This window comes from Mercenaria mercenaria, chromosome 19, assembly GCF_021730395.1.
Source record: "Mercenaria mercenaria strain notata chromosome 19, MADL_Memer_1, whole genome shotgun sequence".
NCBI classification, from domain to species: Eukaryota; Metazoa; Mollusca; class Bivalvia; order Venerida; family Veneridae; genus Mercenaria; species Mercenaria mercenaria.
The window spans coordinates 18,172,035-18,192,615 of record NC_069379.1 but is presented as its reverse complement, the minus strand read 5'-3'; the positions used below and the strand labels follow the sequence as shown (position 1 = coordinate 18,192,615).

Genomic DNA, 20,581 nt, shown 5'->3' with positions numbered 1-20,581 from the left:
TTCATAAAGGTATAGAAAAGCTATAATTATACATTTATGTCGTTGGATTACCGTCGCACCAACACAATCATAGGGTATATGGCGACTTTCCGTGCATTATGTAATCATGAGCGGGCACCATGGTAGAATCACCGACCTTCCATAAGCCAGCTGGATGGCTTCCTCATATGAAGAATTCAACGCCCCGAGTGAGACTCGATCCCACATCGGTGAGGGGCAAGTAATTAGAAGTCAGCGAGCCGCACCCCTCTCCAGGAAAAAAAGGAAAATAGCTTTATCAAGAACAGTTTTGATTCTACTGCTTTGAGGTACAGTCTTTTACAATTGAGTGCTGACTGTGTCCTATGGAATAAGCGTCAACGTTACTGTATTTTGTTAACTGCGGACAATTCATCATGAAACTATTATGCTTTCCATAATTGCTATAATAATATACCACATTGCAAATTTACTATTAATTTAATTTGAATAATATATCATATACCCCAGTGATTTAATATCTCATGCGCGCAACCGTAATTTTCTTTTCTACATATATGGTAATATCCACAGGTACCTTTCGGCTAGATATATAGCCGTCGTGTTTATTAACTGCCGTGATTTGATCGTTATTTCTCATATTTGAAATTATTTACATTCATAGTTTGAGCACGGCTTAGCAATGAAAACGAAAAATTCGCAAGGGGCTGCGGCATCGTCGAAATGCCTGCGGCACTCTTCCAAAATTGGCATAATGTTCAAATTCGGAAATTTCTGGACACATTTTATGTTTTAGCAGGTCACATGTCATTTATAAATATAATTTATGTCGGCGAAGACGACGTGGTTTGGGTCAGCGACATGAAATGAGTCTAAGCAGTCACTGATATGAAAAAAGTCACGTTTCATTCCCAAATTATTTGTCCTTACGTTTCTAGGAAATAGATCATTTGCCACAAAATATAGCATGGATATGTACATAAGATATATCTACATCCCGCTACATTCCCCAGTTTTTGAAAAAATGCTCCATGCAGTAACAAAATTACTTAAATGACAAAAATCATTCACCAATCTCTTTTGTAAACACTGGTAAAGTACCTGCGGTACTGGAAGCGAATTGCCTCATTCCTCATCGGCACAGGCGGTACCTTAGGTACTATTTAGTACCCGTGTACTAGCGACAATGATATATAGTCAACATAAAATGCTTGAATCATATCCTGTTCACACGAATACAATCGAGAAATGTTGTCTGCGAATTAGAGATATAGGACAAACTACTTTAAGACATGCTATCTTCTGCCAAACCATCTGGTAAAACATTAGCCTCGACCTGAAATTCATTTCACAAGTGTTCAACCCTTACAGCAGAGGTCACGCAGAGGTCACTTAATATGCCTCACAATACAAGTATCGTGACAAGCACCTTCTGTACTTGTAAAAGTAATTATTTTACACGAAGGAAATTACAATATGTAATTAAATTCTTTTTAACTAGTTATTATGTTAGTTATTATAAATCACTATAAATCTAACATTTATCTTTAACACATGTTAATATGTAAGCTGTGATACTGTTAATGATTTTCAGGATAATTATCGAAAACGTTTCGTTTCCTTTGCGGGTCAGATCACGGATATTATTCAAATTATGAAATATGTGAACAATACACGCTCAAACACATTCCTGTAAAATTAACCTTTTACATTAATTAAATTCACAGTTATATGAAATCTTGAGTGTTACATATTCAGTTTTTGATCTAGTGTTAATTAAGTGACACCCAGGAAACATTGTTAAGCGTGTTTGCTACCTTTATGTAACACTATTGCAACGTATGATATTGGATCTGTTTTCCACGGGTATTGGCCATTTACAGTTTGTTGAGGCTTCATCTTCATTTTTTTCTAAACATAAAAAAAAACCAAAAAAAAAAAAAAACAACAACAAAAAAACAAACAAACAAACATGGAAACCAGGAAGTAATACACCTGTATTTCTCAAAGTCTAGAAGTTTATCGAAATTTTTAAAAATAAGTAAAGTTATCAAAGTTTGCTCTTTAATATATTTAACCTTAAGCCTGCTGGCGGCAAGTGATTTTGCGTCATCGATCAGTGCAGACCAAGACCAGCCTGCACGTGCATGCATGCTGATCATGGTCTACACCGTACGCTATTGATTCAGTACGTTTTTAATGAACACCCCTTTGAACAATAAATGTTAATGTACAGATTGTATAACAGACCAATCCGTTTTAGAAATTTAGCAGGGTAAAGGTTAATTAATCAAAAGAAATGTAAGACTACATGGACCTCTAGATGTAAGATATTGAACAGACATTCAGTTTCAGGAACTCATAGGTTAATAATTTACTCAGAAGGATTACAAGCTACGAAGGGATCTGTCACAGTGTTCTGGACTGTTTAACACGCGCAAGGACTCTTCTAAATAAACCCTGGTGCTGGGTAATGTGATAAATATTAACGTCAATGGAAAACTGGTGTTGGTTCCTTACAACTATGGATACTCTCGGTAGTGCTGGGTACCAGAGTAGGACAACAGCAAAACAATAACAAGATTACTCTAAAATGCTTACAAAAACGGTATAGAATACTATGAATGTGGTCCGTCTTGAATGAAATCTGAGCCGCAAGATGAGAAAACCAATATACTGCATTTACAGCCAGCATAGATCCACACCAGCCTGCGCATCCGGTCTTCATGCTAGTCTTAAATGCGCTATCATGTTGGTTTCTCATGGTAAGGCTCATCTCTACTATTGAAACGCAGAAATGAGTGAATTTCTACAGTAACTGCTCTTCCATAATTGATATAAACCATCTTAAATGATTAATAACTAAATGTGCAGCAAAAATATTTCTCTTTCATTCAAAATTGACAAAACAAATCACTTGTAATTTACACGTCTGAAAGAGAAAAAGAAAAATGTATCAGATAAATATAATTAACTTCAATATTTGAGCCGCACCATGTGAAAACTAACAAAGTGGATTTGCGACCAGCATGGATCCATGCTGTTCGCTAATGTTTCTCTAACTGCGCGGATGCGCAGGCTGGTCTGGATCCATGCTGATCGCAAACCTACTATGTTGGTTTTCTCATGCCGCGGCTCATTTATCTATAGTTGATATAAATGTAGCAATATTCTGTATATCACGTAATGAAGTTCAAAAAGAAATAAGTCTTAGTGATCCTGTGTTACAAACACCGCATAACTGTTTTTATAACACGACCATTTTATTTTCTTTCTATAAAATTTAGATCACATTTTAAGGGTTAATCTGTTTTCAAAAATAATTCACTATGAAATAAAATGATAGAATGTTTGTGATAAACGTATCATCTAGTAAATCAGTCACTAACAACATGATGACGTATCATCCGCAAGTAAGTCAGCTTGAGGATAAATCAGTCACCTACCTCTTGATGAATCATTACTACCCAATATAAAAGTTATTTACAGCACGGTGTCGTATTACCATTAAGTTAATTTATCACTTACAGCATTTGTTACACGTTTTCGGGCAAAACCTCTGCGCTCCATCCGGGTCCGCGCATATTATGGACTGCAGTGTTTGGCAGTTTGCATTAGGATTGTCAACACAGACACTTGAAGACACTGAAGTGATAATGTTTAAGTAATGTTAAAATTGAATTAATGGTCGTTCTAGTAAATAAATTATATAATCATGATACCACAATTATTTGATACAGATATTCTCAGCTTGAACTAGACTTTCGTTAGGTTTGTTACTAAATGATAACTTAATATGTACTTATTGTATGATCAGATAGGATCATGGCGTAAAAGTCATGACTGCTTATTAAATTTATTACAGTGAAACATACCTTGTGGCAAAGGGGGTAACAGACCAAATTCTGAAAGAAAACAGGAATAGAATTGTATCATAAGATAAACCTGAATGTAGTTCTTTAGTGATACACTGTTTTCGATATATATCGTTTTTGATATATTTCGTTGTTCCTTCTGGAACACTTATAATTGATAAATAATAAAGTCCGACTTTACTGAGTAACTGACCTCGAAAGCAGTTGTCATCACAAGCTAGCCGATTAAATTCCTTGACCTTTGAAATAACCTGTGACGTTAAAATTATTCTTCCTTAATTGAGGCGTCTCTTTTGCTGAACACGCTATAAAGGATTACAAACTACTAGGATGGAAAAGTGGCTTTGCTGAAACATGCCAAACACCTTATTTGTCACGAAGTTTAACATGCGCTGTTACCTTCGAATGCATGGACAATATGTGAAAACAAACCCAGTTTCCAACCTCTAATTGTGTGCAACAAATTAATGCATCGAATGGTATACTACATGTGGGCATTGATTGACTGTGTCAATGTGTATGGCCGTTGTTTCTTAACTGACGTATTAACACAACTGAAATTGGTAACGGATTTACTTTGTTGTTGGATTTAACAACCTATGTTATTGGAAAAAGTGGACTTAACATTTTTAGGCAGTAGAAAACGCCATAGGTCTTTTTCAAAATTTTAATTTGTTGGATTCTGGCATAGAAATAAACACTTTGGGGCAGAATGTAACCCCCATCCCCACCCAGGGGCACTAAAACGGAGGATATAGAATGTCAATAAGGTAGAATAGACTTATTCTTAGTTTATACATAATTTATTTTAGGTCGATTATGAATGAAGTTCTATAAATTATATTAATCACTCCCGACACCTCATTCCTGATGGAATCCATCGCCACGATGCTAGTTTCCCTTTTAATGCTGAGCGCCAAGCAAGGGAGCTACTGGTATCATTTTTCAAGTCTTTCGTATGACGCGGCGGGGATCGAACCCAAAACCTCCCGTAGAAGCCGACGCTCTACCACTAGGATATCGAGGCGGTCTTGTCCTTGCGTTCGTTCCTGGGGTTCCATACACTGATGACCAGTATTTAAAGACATTGCAACCAACACTTTACAAGATGATCATTATATGAATATAAAGATGTGCCTTAGAAGGAATTTTTGCTATTCTTTAACTTATGCCAGGAAAGAGTTCAATTAAAGTGTAGTGTAGAAGTATTTTCATTGACTCAAAATATATCAACCAGTTTCCATTTCTTAAAAGTTTTGCATTAATTCCAGTTTTCATGTGTGTGTTCGGGTGAAGTTTCCACTTCTCTATTTTAACGTCTTTTTCAACAATTTTTCAGACGTGGGTTAGATCCCTGTCGCGTCATACCAAAGACGTAAAAATGGTACTAGTAGATTCCTCGCTTGGCGCTCAGTATTAAGAGGGTTGTGCTAGGACTGGTCAGCCCGGTGTCAGTATAATGTGACTGGGTGGGTAATCATGTCACGTGTCTACGGCGTGATATGCCAGTGAGACAACACTATAAAAATGGGCATTGTGCCAACTGCTACAAGTAGACACCGTCGTTTATATGACTGAAAAATTGTTGAAAAAGACGTTAAACCCGAAACATAACAACAAAGAAATATCAAACAGGGAGTTCCACGCACCAAAAGCGCAGCCTTCTCAAAACGAACCCCCCAGCAATCAAAGATACGAGATACAATGTAAATGTATATTAACATACTGCACGAGTTACAAGTGCGTGGACACATCGTGACGCTTGTATACTCGTATCTGCACACGTACTGTTTCAATAATGCACAGTTTATTTCTGGATCGTCTCTGCATGTGTCTGTGTAAAGAGAAAACGGAATATTCTTATATAATTAAGAAAAATGAATAATTTATTTCCAAAATTGCATATTTAGAGGAATCTATATAAATGCATTTAAGCAGACAAGACATAAAATCAAAAGAACATATCGCGTATATGTTTATTTGAAAAATACTGTTACAGTATTATATCAGTCAACATTTTTCAAATGAAAGATTAAAATAAAGTGTTTATCTATTTTACTGTCGGCTTGAAAGGACAGCCAGGTTGGCGTATGAGACACCTACATATATAGAACAGCATTACTTTCCGATTCCTATTCTTTAATGCCAGGCACTAGGCAGTTAGGCAATTGGTAACCATTTTTAACAAGATGGCGGCTCACCAACCGGTCTCTCTTCAGTAACAAGTACTGCCTCTGACAGGGCCTTGAATCTTGGACCTCCCGATTGCGGCGCTGGAGCCTTATCCATTCGTTGAGTACTAGAAAATTGTGCTCAATTCCTTTTGTGACAGAGTGGAGTTAATAATTATTTTTAAACCACAAACGATTTTACGTAATATCTTTATCTAGATTGTTATATTCTTACACAGGTTGTCTTGCTTTGAGATAATGCTGTTTCGTAAGAACGCTGAAGTTATACCAGGTCAATTATTTTAGTTTTATTTCCCTATTCTAGGACATTGACGTAACCAATGTGACGGCTTTATCTTACATTCTCACATGCAAATAATTAATATTCATAAGATACATAAGATGTGAGTCAATGTGACGTCAATGGAATTGCGAAAGATATCCAAAATATTGATTTGTGGTTAACAAAATGCGCCGACACCTATCACAAGGTTACCGTGGTAATCATTAACAAATTTGCGTCATGATAGGCGCATTGCTTGATTAAGCAAACTGTTGTAATCGCATTTACTTATAAGTTCGTTCTCGCTTATTTTGCCAGGTTACTCTTACTGAGGTATGTAGGGATCTACGTACGCTAATATCAAATTAAGAATTGCGCTTAGGTCAGTATTAACAATGTCTTATATATAGTATGTTTAGTATAAATACTGGCTCTCTATGCATATGTGAGTGGCAGAGATTATAGAGAAGGGATGAAAATGGAAATAACGGTAGAATTTCGAAATGTAGACCCTTAGGAAATCGATATTTTGTACCCCGTGGTACAAAGCGTACCATATGAACGTACCGGAAATAACGATTTTACTAGAAACTTTGGAAACAATATTTTCATTGAATATTTATCTTTGTTAAGGGAGAAATCAAACTTGGACAAATTTGTATAGAGTGTAAATAAGACTTAGAAAGTAAGCACAACTAGAAAACGGACTTTATTAATTAATCAAAAGACTTGCTACACTCTCATATAACACCATCTAATGGAAGATCCAAAAGATAGGTAATATAAGGACTTCCAACGACCCTATAATGGCGATTTATTTTTGTAGAAGAAATATGTAACATCTTTAGAAATGCAATTGTACTGTTTTACTGCTGTCTATTTTGATTTAGGACAATCTTATCAGTATTTAAGTTATGTTAGGACGGATATTAAAGCTAATTTAATCGGTGTTCCTGATTCTGTACCAGTACCAATCTATTCTCTGCAAAATAGAATAAAAAAAGTGAAAACTTCACAGGTCGCCCAACACGACAAAAAACGAAAATGTTGCAAGCTCGGTTTAATTGAGCCTGTTCATGGACGGTAGTGGAAATGCATGCTACCGTCCACGCCCTCTAGCCCCGGGTTGAGCAGAACTCAACATTTACACATATTAAAAGTACAACAAGAGGACCATGATGGTCCTGAATCGCTCACCTGTTCCCACATGGCCCAGTTTTGAGTATGACGTCGTTTTCTTATTATTTGACATTGTGGCCTAGTTTTTAATCTCATGTGACCCAGTTCTGAACTTGACCTAGATATTATCAAGATAAAAATTCTGACCAATTTTCATGAAGAACCATTGAAAAATATGGTCTCTAGAGAGGTCACAAAGTTTTTCTATTATTTGACCTATTGACCTAGTTTTCGAAGGTACGTAACCCTGTTTTGACTTTTACCTAGCTATTATCAAGGTGAACATTCTCACTAAATTTCATGAAGATCTCATGAAAAATATGGCCTCTAGAGAGGTCACAAGGTTTTTCGTTTTTTATACCTACTTGCCTAGTTTTTGACCGCACGTGATCCAGTTTCGAAACTGACCTAGATATCATCAAGGTAAACATTCAGATCAATTTTCATGAAGATCCATTGAAAAATATGGCCTCTAGAGAAGTCAAAAGATTTTTCCAATTTTAGATCTACTGACCTAGTTTTTGACCGCAGTTGACCCAGTTTCAAACTCGACCTAGATATCATCAAGATAAACATTCAGACCAACTTTAATACAGATCCCATGAAAAGTATGGCCTCTAGATAGGTCACAAGGTTTTTATTATTATTTGACCTACTGACCTAGTTTTTAAGGCATGTGATCCACTTTCAAACTTGACCTAGACATCATCAAGGTGAACATTCTGACCAATTTTCATGAAGATCCATTCAAGGGTATGGCCTCTAAAGAGGTCACAACGTTTTTCCATTATTTGACCTACTGACCTACTTTTTGATGGCACGTATCCTACTTTCAAACTTGACCTAGATATCATCAAGATAAACATTCTGACCAATTTTAATGGAGATCCATTTTTAAGTATGGCCTCTAGAAAGGTCACAATGTTTTTCTATTTTTAGACCCTCTGACCTAGTTTGTGACCGCACATGACCCTGTTTCGAATCTGACCTAAATATCATTAAGATGAACATTCAGACCAACTTTCATACAGATCCCATAAAAAATATGGCCTTTACAGAGGTCACAAGGTTTTTCTATTATTTGACCTACTGACCTAGTCTTTGATGGCACGTAACCCACTTTCAAACTTGACCTAGATATTATCAAGATAAATATTCAAACTAACTTTCATACAGATCCCATCAAAAATATGGCCTCTAGAGAGGTCACAATGTTTTTCTATTTTTAGACCTACTGACATAGTTTTTGACCGCACGTGGCCCAGTTTCGAACTTGACTTAGATATCATCAAGTTGAATATTCAGACCAACTTTCATACAGATCCCATGAAAAATATGGCCTATAGAGAGGTCACAATGTTTTTCTATTATTTGACCTACTGACCTACTTTTTGAGGGCACGTAACCCAGTTTCAAACTTGATCTAGATATCATCAAGGTTAACGTTTTGACCAATTTTCATGAAGATCTTATGAAATATATGGCCTCTAGAGAGGTCACAAGGTTTTGCTATTTTCAGACCTACTGACCTAGTTTTTGATGGCACGTAACCTAGTTTCGAACTTGACCTAGATATCATCAAGGTGAACATTCTGACCAATTTTCGTGAAGATCTTTAAAATATATGGCCACTAGAGAAGTCACAATGTTTTTCTATTTTTAGACCTACTGATCTAGTTTTTGACGGCACGTGACCCAGTTTCGAACTTGACCTAGATATCATTAAGATAAACATTCTGACCAACTTTCATAAAGATCCCACAAAAAATGTGACCTATAGAGTGTTCACAAGCAAAAGTTTACGGACGCACGGACGGACGGACGACGGACGGCGGACGCCGTGCGATCACAAAAGCTCACCTTGTCACTTTGTGACAGGTGAGCTAAAAAGCAATTTAGAGACACCCGTAGATGTATTCAAACGGCGGTGAACATGGAACTTTCAATGATACACGTGTTGAGGCGTGTAATTCCATGAAGAGCGGCGTTTGGTCCCCAGATAGAAACTGCCATTTTGTCCACATGATTAAGATGTGGAGGCGAAAATAACTCCTGACCCGCGATCAGCTCTCCCCATATCGCGGTAGCGGATTGGTTATAACTGTACTAACAGCCCCTTTTCAATACACATAGGAGTAGACTGATGAAGTGTTGTAAAACAGAAAGAGCTCCAAAGGGACTTTTATTGTTAAAACTGCACATCACTTGTAGTTTAGTTTAATTTATTGTATTTGTTATTAGGCATATGTACAACAGAATAAACACAAAAGTACCATATACAAATGGATTATATCAACATCAGCAAACGGCCCGTTCCACAATTGTATAAAACTGAACAAGTAACCGCTATATAACATTTGGACAGTTTTAAAAGACTGTCCTTGTTTTTGAACAAAGCAAATACGTTATATCATTTTCAAGTTTATATGAAATTCAAGAAAATTTTACTTATTATATACTAGTAGTGTCAGTTCAATAGCAATATCCATTGGCAACGTTTAAACTATTTTACAATAATACTCTAAAAGCTCTTAACATAAATTGTGTACTGAATGGCCAGGAAACAGTGGCGAACCTGATAAATCAGGTGGGCCGGTGGTCTAGTGGTAACACGCTTGACTGCCAATCCAGATGTCCGTGGTTCGAATAGCGGTCCTGGAACTGGAAATTTCTGAGATGCTCTTGAGTGTCTCCCACCTGACTACGAGGCTTGTACTGGTTCTTCCCAGGAACGACGGCTTTGCGTGTATCGGTGCTATAGACTTGGCACGTTAAAGAACCAGACTGTCTATTCACAATGAGCTAGGCCAAGTTAGCCGGACAGGCCCGTATCTCTCTCTGTTCTCTCTGTCTGCTCTGTGGGCTTTATCTAACTCTTTCCACCTGGTCAGATCGCTCTGTGTCTGTACTAGTAGAGGATTAATTTCACGTCCTGTGCGGCTGCGTTTGCTATATGTAAAGCGCCTTTGAACGTGTTTATCATGAAAAAGGGCGCTCTATAAATCTGGTATAATACTACTAATAATAAAGACGCAACAATAATACTGTAAATTACTTTTTTGTCATATTTGAGTTGATCCCTTTTTGATGTATTAAAATCAAACAAGTTTTATTGGAAAATTTGTCAGGTTCTTGAAAGTGCATCCAATTCACCTTCCTATTCAGATGGATTTACGGAAAATGAATGTACCAAGTTGACATTGTAGGATTGTATTCCATATATATGAATCTGACCATAAGATATTAAAGGATTGGGTTTTATTAATACGGATGAAAGGTTTGTGTTCCGTATATATGAATGCAACAATGCAACATTTCAGGGGTGTGTTCCATAGATGGTGGCTGTAATCGATGATACATTTAAATCAACAAAATTTTCGATTGATGTAACAGTTAAAATAATTATACTCACGTGGACACACTGGTACATTGCAGGGATTTAGCTTACTGCCGGAGAAACACATGGGTGTTCCGGAATGGAACGGGTCACGGCAGAAATTCTGAGCGTTTACAGTAGAGCCATCCGGAAAGTTATCTATATGTATTCCAAACTGAGAAGTGTAATTAGTCCAAGACAGGCATGTGTTATTGTCTTTGTCAACAGAAACGTATCCAGCATATTGCCAGCTGTTTCCTTGATAGAAACATTCTGTAAAAAAGGCGTTTATCATTACAAATCTAGTTACACTATGCTAATTAATTCCAATGTTGCAGATGTACATGCAATTTAATCGCTACAGAAAGTTCGCCCACGTTTTAACAAGTTTCGTATGAACACATTTAAGTTTACAAGATGAACTATACTAAGAACTTATTTAGGTATAGATACTTCTGCTTCTTAGTGTTTTAACCCACACAGAACTATTAAATATTCTATAATTATAAGCCTGAAAACTTCTTTGTTACATTATTCTAATAACTCAAACCCTTTTCCAGATCTCCATATTTAATAACCATCTCTCTAACCCAATCATATATCGTTCAATATACATTCCATTATTTTTATGCATTTCCATTCCTCTAATTCTATCCTCCTACTTCCTTTCCTCCGTTTAATTAGTCTTCACTTCCACACAGTTTTCCTGAGTATTTTTACCTTTTTCACAAACTGCATAGCAATTTCATGTTTACATGTATTTCAAAACATTAATAGCAAATTCAGAAACATGTCAATCAAAACGCCCAGTATATACTCAAATAACAGAATGTGGAACAAATCACTAGCGGGTATTCTCTAAAAGTATGAAAACAACATTTTGTACACAGTTGCAAAAAGTATGGGCATTAATTTTTTATTCGGAAATGCAACAAGTAAATTATTTCAAGTGTTTTAAGAATGCAAAATTGTTAAAATGTCTTTCACTAAACATTTGCGTATAGCGTACATATACGCTGTACATCTTTACGCAATTTATAATCAAAGTGAGGTAGACCTACCTTGACAAACAGGAATATGACAAAATTCCCAATCATATGTTGTAGCTGAAGTAAAACACCATGGCCTACCGTAGCCTTAAAAAAGAAAATCTACAACTTTATAGACTTTACTTTGGAAATCTTTCATTATACGGTCATATTCAAAGGAAAATTTTGAAAGTGTATACATTTTGTCGGATGTTTTTAAAGTATTTATTTTAATAAATCAACAAAATTACATCCAGTTATTATCGATCATGTTAAGCATTAGTTTGAAAGTTTTGAATGCAAAGAAAGAATAAATACAAGTTATGTAAATAAATATTTATTGTACATAAAAATATCTATTTTTTTCTTTTGTTTATTGTTAGATCGTCAATATAAGTTAAAGATGATTGCTGTTAATCCTACCACTAAACATAACTTAACACGGTCACTAGTTATTATCCAGTCAATACTTTAATGGACATGTACAGAAGGCAGTGCGAACTGGGTTATGAAGTCAGAAGATGTGGACATGATTGAACATTGTATCATTTGTATATTTTAGCGACAATTGTCAATTAATTGCAAATTTCAGGTTGGAATCTAAACAAACAAACGGTCATGAAACATGTATGTCAAGACCAAGCTTTCGAAATGCAAAATGTTGCCTCATTGTACAACTGAACTTGGTTCACAGGTAAAACTCCAAACATTAAATACTGTATAGAAAAAGTAGTATCGGATTTGGAGTAATCTCTACTCACAAGTAGCTTTATCATTCATGAAAATAAAATTATGAAATTGCACGTACCCTTAGGGTCCCGACATTTATTTCTGGCTTTATCCACGGAAGTGTCAGGTAAGCCTTGCATGTTCGGATTTACATCAACCCAGTTCAAACACATTTTTCCGGACACTGTAATACTTTGCGCACCCATGTATTTTCTACTGTTGTAGTAACAATCTATAAAATACCGTGCATTAACGATAACGATAACTAGAATGCGCGTCATCAGATATTACTTTGTACAGAACGTACCATAGCTCTTCGCATACTTCGATTTTTCAAAAAAAAAGTGGTTTTACAAGCGCACAGGTTTCGATTAAAAAATGTAAACAACAGACTCTGTCTATGAATCTTTGGAATGAATGAATGGCAGTCGATCTTAGTCATAATACTTATTGAATGCAAATGACTCCATGTGTTGCAGAAAGGTATTTAGTTTGTAACTGTAATTTCCTATCAATTGAAATTCTTTCAAAACTGCTTTTTAACTTCAAACCTATGATTTAAAAATCTTAGGTACTATCTCTATACTTTGTTGATCTTTAACCTAATATATTTCTAAAATGGACTGGTTCATCATTCATTTTGGGCAGTACCATTTATTATATAAAAAGACGTTCACTGTAAATGTACCGACTGTTTTGTTTGTTCGTTTATTTGGGTTTTACGCCGTTTTTAAAACAGTATTCCAGTCATGTAACGGCGGGTAGTTAACCTAACCAGTATTCCTGGATTCTGTACCAGTATAACCCTGTTTTCCACAAGTAACAGCCAACTTCCCCACATTAATCAGAGGTGGAGGACTAAGGATTTCAGACACAATATCGTTTATCAAATAGTCACGGAGAACATATGTCCTGCCCGAGGATCGAACTCACGACCCCGCGATCCGTAGACCAACGCTCTACCTACTGAGCTGAGCAGGCGGGTGTAAATGTACCGACTGAATAGCGAACAGTGCAGACCATGATCAGACTGCACGGATGTGCAGGCTGATCTTAGTCTGCACTGGTCGCAAAGACAAAATCACTTGCCACCGGCAGGCTAAAGGTTAATAAAAAGACGATAAACCAAGTGTAATATATTTTTAGACATTTTACGTCTGGATATAACGTAGATCGGAAACGCAGGGCAATAGATACAGCCGTCGGCTTCTTTAAAGTCATGATATACAAGAATCTATAAATATAGCGGCCGTAGGTTCTAATAATGAATGGGCCCTTCACAAATGTTTTTTTTTCAAGTTTTTAAACGATGTCGTCCAGGAAAATGTTTGTGTATCGCTTTCTCTTGCTTTCTTTCGGTCTTAACTCGCTGGTCAACTATACACGCTGGTCAAATATATAGTCAGACGATGACTCCTGACCACATATTAGAAGAAGAAGAAGAATTCCTTTTGTAAACGAGGCAATTATTTCTAAACTTCCAGTAAACAGCATCAACATCATGCATAGAATAGAGACTTACCCTAAGCCTTCTTTACACAAGGGAAACAATCGGTTTTTATAGAGAAATTGTTTAGTGAAAACCGTTTGTTTATCCTAATCCTGTACATGTTACATGAGTGCAAAGGAAAAGTAACCTATCTATGTTAAATGCTATGCATGATAACACAGTTATGCATCTAGCTGTCCTGAAATTGATTTCGTCGATTTTCTCTTATTTCTAGATATTTTCCCCATACTTTGACGCATATGTATGGGTAGTGGAGATTGTTCTCTTTCCAGCAGTAGCCTTACCAACATATTTCACCTTGTGAAATACTGTGGGTTTTGACTTTTTTAAAAACAACCTGTCTGTTTGTTGACAAATTTCATCACAGAGAATGTCCCACTTTCCCCAGGGCAATCAATTATTCGATCTTTACATAGTTTTGTATTCAAGGTTGCCAATCCATGTGGCAAGTATGCATGCTTTTTCCATGCATAGAGGTAAAAAGGGCATAGTTTGCATGAGGTTCTAGGTCAATAGCCGATTTTGTTTGTTACCGTTCTCATTTATCTCTGAAAGCACTTTGTTTAACAAGCATGATAGTGAAATAAGTACTTTTTATCGACACTACAGAAAGTACAGAAAGTCAACACCTTGAGTTAATTTAAATCATTTTCCGTTTAATACTTCTTGCGTTCTAATTCAAACGTCGATAGAATAGATGCGGCGCTCAATGATGTATCTTTTTTCGAAAGCTTGAACATAAAATTGAAAATTAAAAATACGGGTATACCTTTTGTGTTGTACTTAGACGATGATGATGTGGTTGTTGTTGTTGATCCTGTCGTTGTTGGCACTAGTGAATGATGTCCAGGATTAACTGTAAAATAAATCTAATTTCTCAAACTGCTATCATGATTTTTGTCAGACCTGTTTTTGTTAAGGTTAATTTTGTTTTCCGGTTCTTTGATCATCCTGTGTGGAAACTGCGAGACTTTGATACAGTATCCAATACCGGAGTAGAAATAAGTCTGAGCCGCCTGTACATCATTGCATACCGTTAATGCAAATTAGATCTTAAAGAATTTTACTCGGTGAAGGCTTGTTTGACTTTCATATTTAAGAAGTAGTGCGTGTGTTCCTGTTTCACACTTTTTGCGTCCTAATTTAAGGAACAAAATGCACAATTTCTTCTAACATTTGTTAGTTTTAACCACTATTCTGACGGTAATCATTACGATTCTGCTTACTGCACCAAGACTGCAATTCAAAAATGTAATTACACGTTAATACTGTAACACTATCCTGTTTCCCTACCAAACGGTTTACAGGACATGCAAAACAAGATTCATGCGCATTAGTACATAAAACAACATTCCGATGTCATTTCAAAGTACTGTAGATATTGCATATTTCAAACCCGCCTATATAAGAATACCAGATATCTCAAAGACATTTCCAAGTCCCGCCTCGAAAACACATGTGAACTGAATATCATTTTAATAATAAAATCTGAAAAGTAGATCCCTCGGAAGCACCAAGAATAAGGCAAACAGTGAAAATTGCAGACTCGGTTTGATTGAGTCTGTTCAAGTCGAATTTCGAAGTTCTCCTAATAAAACACTTGATGCACTTATATTTAAAATATCAAGTTTTAACTTTATTAGTCCGTTTACCTTACGTGCTCTAGAACAATTCAAACTTAATTGTTTACTAACAAGCTAATTACCACATGTGCCACAGTATTCCCTACATGCGTAATGCGAGAACTTTGTTTCTTTGCATAAGTTTGGATTCTGTATCAGGAGAATACGACACGACTGCGGGTAAAGATCGGTACAATAGCCAGTTTGCATAGGTGGATTCACAAGTTCCATTACTTTTGTATCTGTATCAAAAGGAAAATAGTAGAAATGTATATAGAAATGGAAAAAGGATGAAGAATGCATTACTTTTGGATAATTAACAAAAGTGAAAAATAGTAAAAGGTATATGGAAATGGGAAACAGATGAAGAATCCATTACAATTTTGTATCTGTAACAAAAAAAGGAAAATAGAAGAAAGGTACATTGAAATGAGAAACAGATGAAGATCTGTAACAAAAGTGGAAAATGGTAGAGAGGGAGATGGATATGACAAACAGATGAAGACTGAATAAAAATGCGAAATCTTCCAATGTTGCACTGTAATAATTATTATGAAACAAAACAAAACCATGTAGAAATATGAAACAGCACATAATGCATTTAGAAGTAAACTAGACTAAAACATCACATGCATTTAAAACAGATCAGAATCACATTTACACGTGAAACAGTACAGATACAGTTACTGACCTTGAACAGAAAAAAGCGCAATCATGTAAAAATAACATATCGCACAAATTTGCTATTGTAGTAGAATAATGAAAACTAGCATTGATTAGCTAATTGTTTGTTTTATTTCGGAAACATGCCTTTTAATTTATGTTAACTTCATCAGATTAGAAAAGTACTTTAATATTTGTTTGATGCTTGTCTTTTGCATTCACATGATCTATCTACTGACATTAAGGCTAATAGAATGATTAGTTAGTAGAAATAAAGCACATCAGGCACATTTAGACCCGTAAACAATATTTTTTAAATGCTCCTTGAATAAAGGTTTAACTGTCAAATCTCCTTCCCGTATTAATTATACTTATTTTGTGCCGATTGGAAAGTAAGTTCTACAACTTATATTCAACATTCTCGAGACTTTATTACTAATGGAATCCATCGCTAAGAGGGTATAATAGAAGAGAAGTCGGTTTAAAACTTTCGAGCGCCAAGCAAGCAAGCCACTGGTAACATTTTTGAGTCTTTGGTGCGACGCACGCGAAACTGATGCTCTACCATTAGGATATAAAGACAGTAATAATGATGAGGATGATAATAATGATAAAAATAACAATAATTGATATTATTAATATTATTATTATTATTTTAATGATAAAAAAATATTAATCAAAATGATAATAATGTTAATAAAGCGTAAAAATGTAACATGTAACATGTTCAAAATAATTAGGCTAGGTAGGTCGAATTTTTTTTCATTAAGTGGGACTTTTCGTAAATTATTTTTGTGTCAAAAATGAATACAAATAAGGGGGTTATGCCTTTAGAGATCAGTAAGTATCAATGACCATGTTAAAGCATAAAAAGTGCAGTTTTGCAACAGTTTGTTAAAAAGCTGAAAACAATGAATCCCCAAGGCCATAAAACATTTAGGGTCGGGTCAAAAAATTAGGATAGGTCAGGATGTCGGAAACAAATATGTTTACGCCTAATGAAAATAATAACGCAAAACAATAATGATGACAATTAAATCAAGCTGAATGTAATTCATGCGGATACTGACTTGGTTGTAAACTGCCATTCTTGGCACAAAGTTCCCGGTTACAGTTACCAATGTCATTTTCACAGCATTTACCACAGTATGTACTTAAGCTAGTGCTGTCAACGATGAATCGCTTCTTTCCAACAAGTGCAGGGGAGTGTGTTTCTGAACACGCCTGTAATATAAAGCAACAGAGATTTAAAAGGCCACACAAACGAGTTATGCTGATTCATCGCTAAGAGTCCATTGATTAGCTTTCGCATCTACAAATTTCTGTAGAAGCTTGTCAATTTCGATGTCGACTCTGCAAAATCTTTACAGAAAATGGACTATTCGCTTTCTCCTTTGCCCAACTGCAACAAAAGGTGGCTGATATAGTATCACATCTGATCAATATTTATAAAAGAAGTTTTACTCCCTATCCCCTTTTCACAGTCTCCAAAGAGATCGGTGGATTCGCTATCGCTATAATCAATCTCTATAGAATTTGGTTGAATCGCTATTGCCTCCACGCTCTCTTTAGAGACAAATTTACTGTCAAATTAAATTATCTCTCAATCTTCATTATTAATTACATTTTAAGTTGTTTATCTTCTTACCGATTTGTGAATGCACCCCATTCTGTATCTATTCTCCCCATGTAAATTATAAAGCTGTGTGTAGCATACCTGAAGTAAAAAATCTCATTGATGCTTTCGTCATACCTTTCAACATAATTACAAAGACGGACATGTACACTGATTTATAACCTTAAAAATGCTAACAAATTTAACGTTATCCAAAGTCTAAACAAGTTCACAGATTCCTTAAAGCTCTAGAAAATGCAAAATACTCTATCAATGTATCTTTTTATACAGAAATAGATATTATTCAAAGCTGCATTGTTGTTTAGCAATATCAGATGTACAGTTTGCTTAAGTTAAATGTGCAGTGAGATTAAGGTAATATATGACTTTTTTGGCAGGAAAAAGCAATAAATATACCGACATAACTTGTCCACTCATGTCTTTAAAAGCAAAAAATAAATCAAAAAAAAAAATCGTAAAATTACAAAGTATGTCGAGTCAATTTCAGTGTCATATTGGTGGTATTTGTCAACGCAAATATTTTGTTGGTGGGTTTTAAAACATTACATCCGCAATATTTAAGTCTGACAGGTATACAAATGATTCAAGCCCTAAGGCAAGGAGATATAGCCCTTATTTTATACTGTCTAATGAAATATCAAGAAATATCAATGAAATAAGATGCATATTTTCATTGTATTTATATTTTGTTGCAGTGATAATGTTTTTGTTATATTTTCACTGCTAAATTGGAGCTTGCTGTAAGTATCCCTGGGTAGTTCTGTCCTGATCACCTAAAGAGAAAATTATTTGTACAAATACTGAAATATTTTTCTCTCTCTGCATGAAGCAAGATATAGAATTTAGAATGACCGTTACCCGCATCTAGTACACGGCATTTTAACTTCCGCGACGTGACACTACTCGCCAGACCGTTCATCTTTCAAGCATTAACGCTAGAAAATGAACAACCAAAGTATGTCACTGTTAATTGTGCACAACACGTACACCTGCACTTTCAGGTTTTATCTTTTTGTTGATGATGCAACGGTGTGACTTTTAATTATGTGAAAGGAAGATTGTTTTTTTTCTTTGCATGTAAATGCTTCGTTGTTGTAGCAGCTAGTTTTAGATGTAAACAAATGACGTTTTCATCCGTTAGAGTATAATATAAAGAAAAAATGAAAATTCAAGTCTTTATCATGAATATTGTTTGTATTATCCTCACACGTTAAGAACAAGATTATATTGCAAAGCAATCTATGATTTATGAAAACAAAACTCAAAATCATGAAAAAAAGACATTAATATAGATCTAATCTATTTTCTGCAAGAACGTGTTTACTGTTCGTAGGACTTTGCAACCGTTTAAGATAAATATCGGGTATTTCGAATATTTCCTCAGATGAGGGCAGTTCATAAAATATGTGATCAAGTGATCTTTGAACTAAATATTTTTCTCTCCTTAACCATATCTGGAAGATTTATTACCTGCGAGCCTTTAAAAGAAAGAGAATTATCAATACTGTGCATGGTCGTATACGTACTTTATTATTCTACAAAGGTGAGCGGTGCCATGAGAAAACCAACATAGTGGGTTTGCGACCAGCATGGATCCAGACCAGCCTGCACATCCGCGCAGTCTGGTCAGGATTCATGCTGTTCGCTAACGGTTTCTATAATTGCAATAGGCTTTGAAAGCAAACAGCATGGATCCTGACCAGACTGCGCGGATGCGCAGGCTGATCTGGATCCATGCTGGTCGCAAAGCCACTATGTTGGTTTTCTCATGGCACGGCTCAAATGTTTTCCAAGGTTTGAGGCTTATGAGAAGTAGCAATGGCATTTTTTCACTAACTTTTTATGACTTTCAACAAAAAAGACGGGCATTCATATTTTGATGATAATAAAGCAAGCTACAACGTCTTAATCCTAAGTTAGTAAGTCGAAATTTCTAGATTTAAGTCCTCATTTCGATGTAGTATGTCACTTTTAAAAAAAAATAAATAAACACTCACCTGGCACTAATTTTCTTCCTTCGTGAGTAGTTACGGTCGTAAAGACAATTAAAAGGAACAAATAGAAAAAAAAAACGACATGCCCTACTTTTTTTCAAACTTTTTAACAAAATTTGGTTTCCTCGCAATTTGTTCTTGCAAAAAACACAATCACCTGATAACTTTGTGCATCCGTAAAATGAGTTTTCACTTTTCATTTCCTTTTTTTTTTTTTGGATACAACAATCAAATATATTTCACAGAGTTACCTCCTCGGGACCGCAAAGAACCAGAAAGTCACAGTCTTTCGGTTGTAATACATTCGGACAATTCAAGCAGTATGTTCGGTTTGGAAGAGCTGAAAATACAATTGACAAAGTAGCTAGTAGTGACCCTTCCTATTTTGTTTCATAGATACCATTATTACTGGACGCGAAAATAGGCACACATGATAAAAAAGCACGTACTATCGCTACACACAATCTGGTGCCAAATGTGACGGTAGTATTGGCCTAGAAACCTTTTCTTCGAAACACAAATTTTCTACTGAGCTG

General features: G+C 35.5%; 1 protein-coding gene across 1 annotated transcript; it reads right to left on the bottom strand.

Annotated features, from left to right (window-relative positions):
- Positions 1-2,850: 2,850 nt before the first annotated feature.
- LOC123541890 (apolipoprotein(a)-like) lies at positions 2,851-20,402 on the bottom strand. Its single transcript, XM_053531891.1, has 12 exons — positions 20,297-20,402; positions 18,064-18,132; positions 17,486-17,639; positions 15,836-15,994; positions 14,900-14,986; positions 12,700-12,852; positions 11,925-11,999; positions 10,900-11,136; positions 5,581-5,688; positions 3,855-3,884; positions 3,508-3,624; positions 2,851-2,911 (listed from the first exon to the last, which is right to left on the bottom strand). The coding sequence occupies exons 2-12, from the start codon at positions 18,082-18,084 to the stop codon at positions 2,904-2,906; spliced, it is 1,149 nt and encodes a 382-aa protein (XP_053387866.1). The 5' UTR covers positions 18,085-18,132; positions 20,297-20,402; the 3' UTR covers positions 2,851-2,903.
- Between the last annotated feature and the right edge of the window lie 179 nt (positions 20,403-20,581).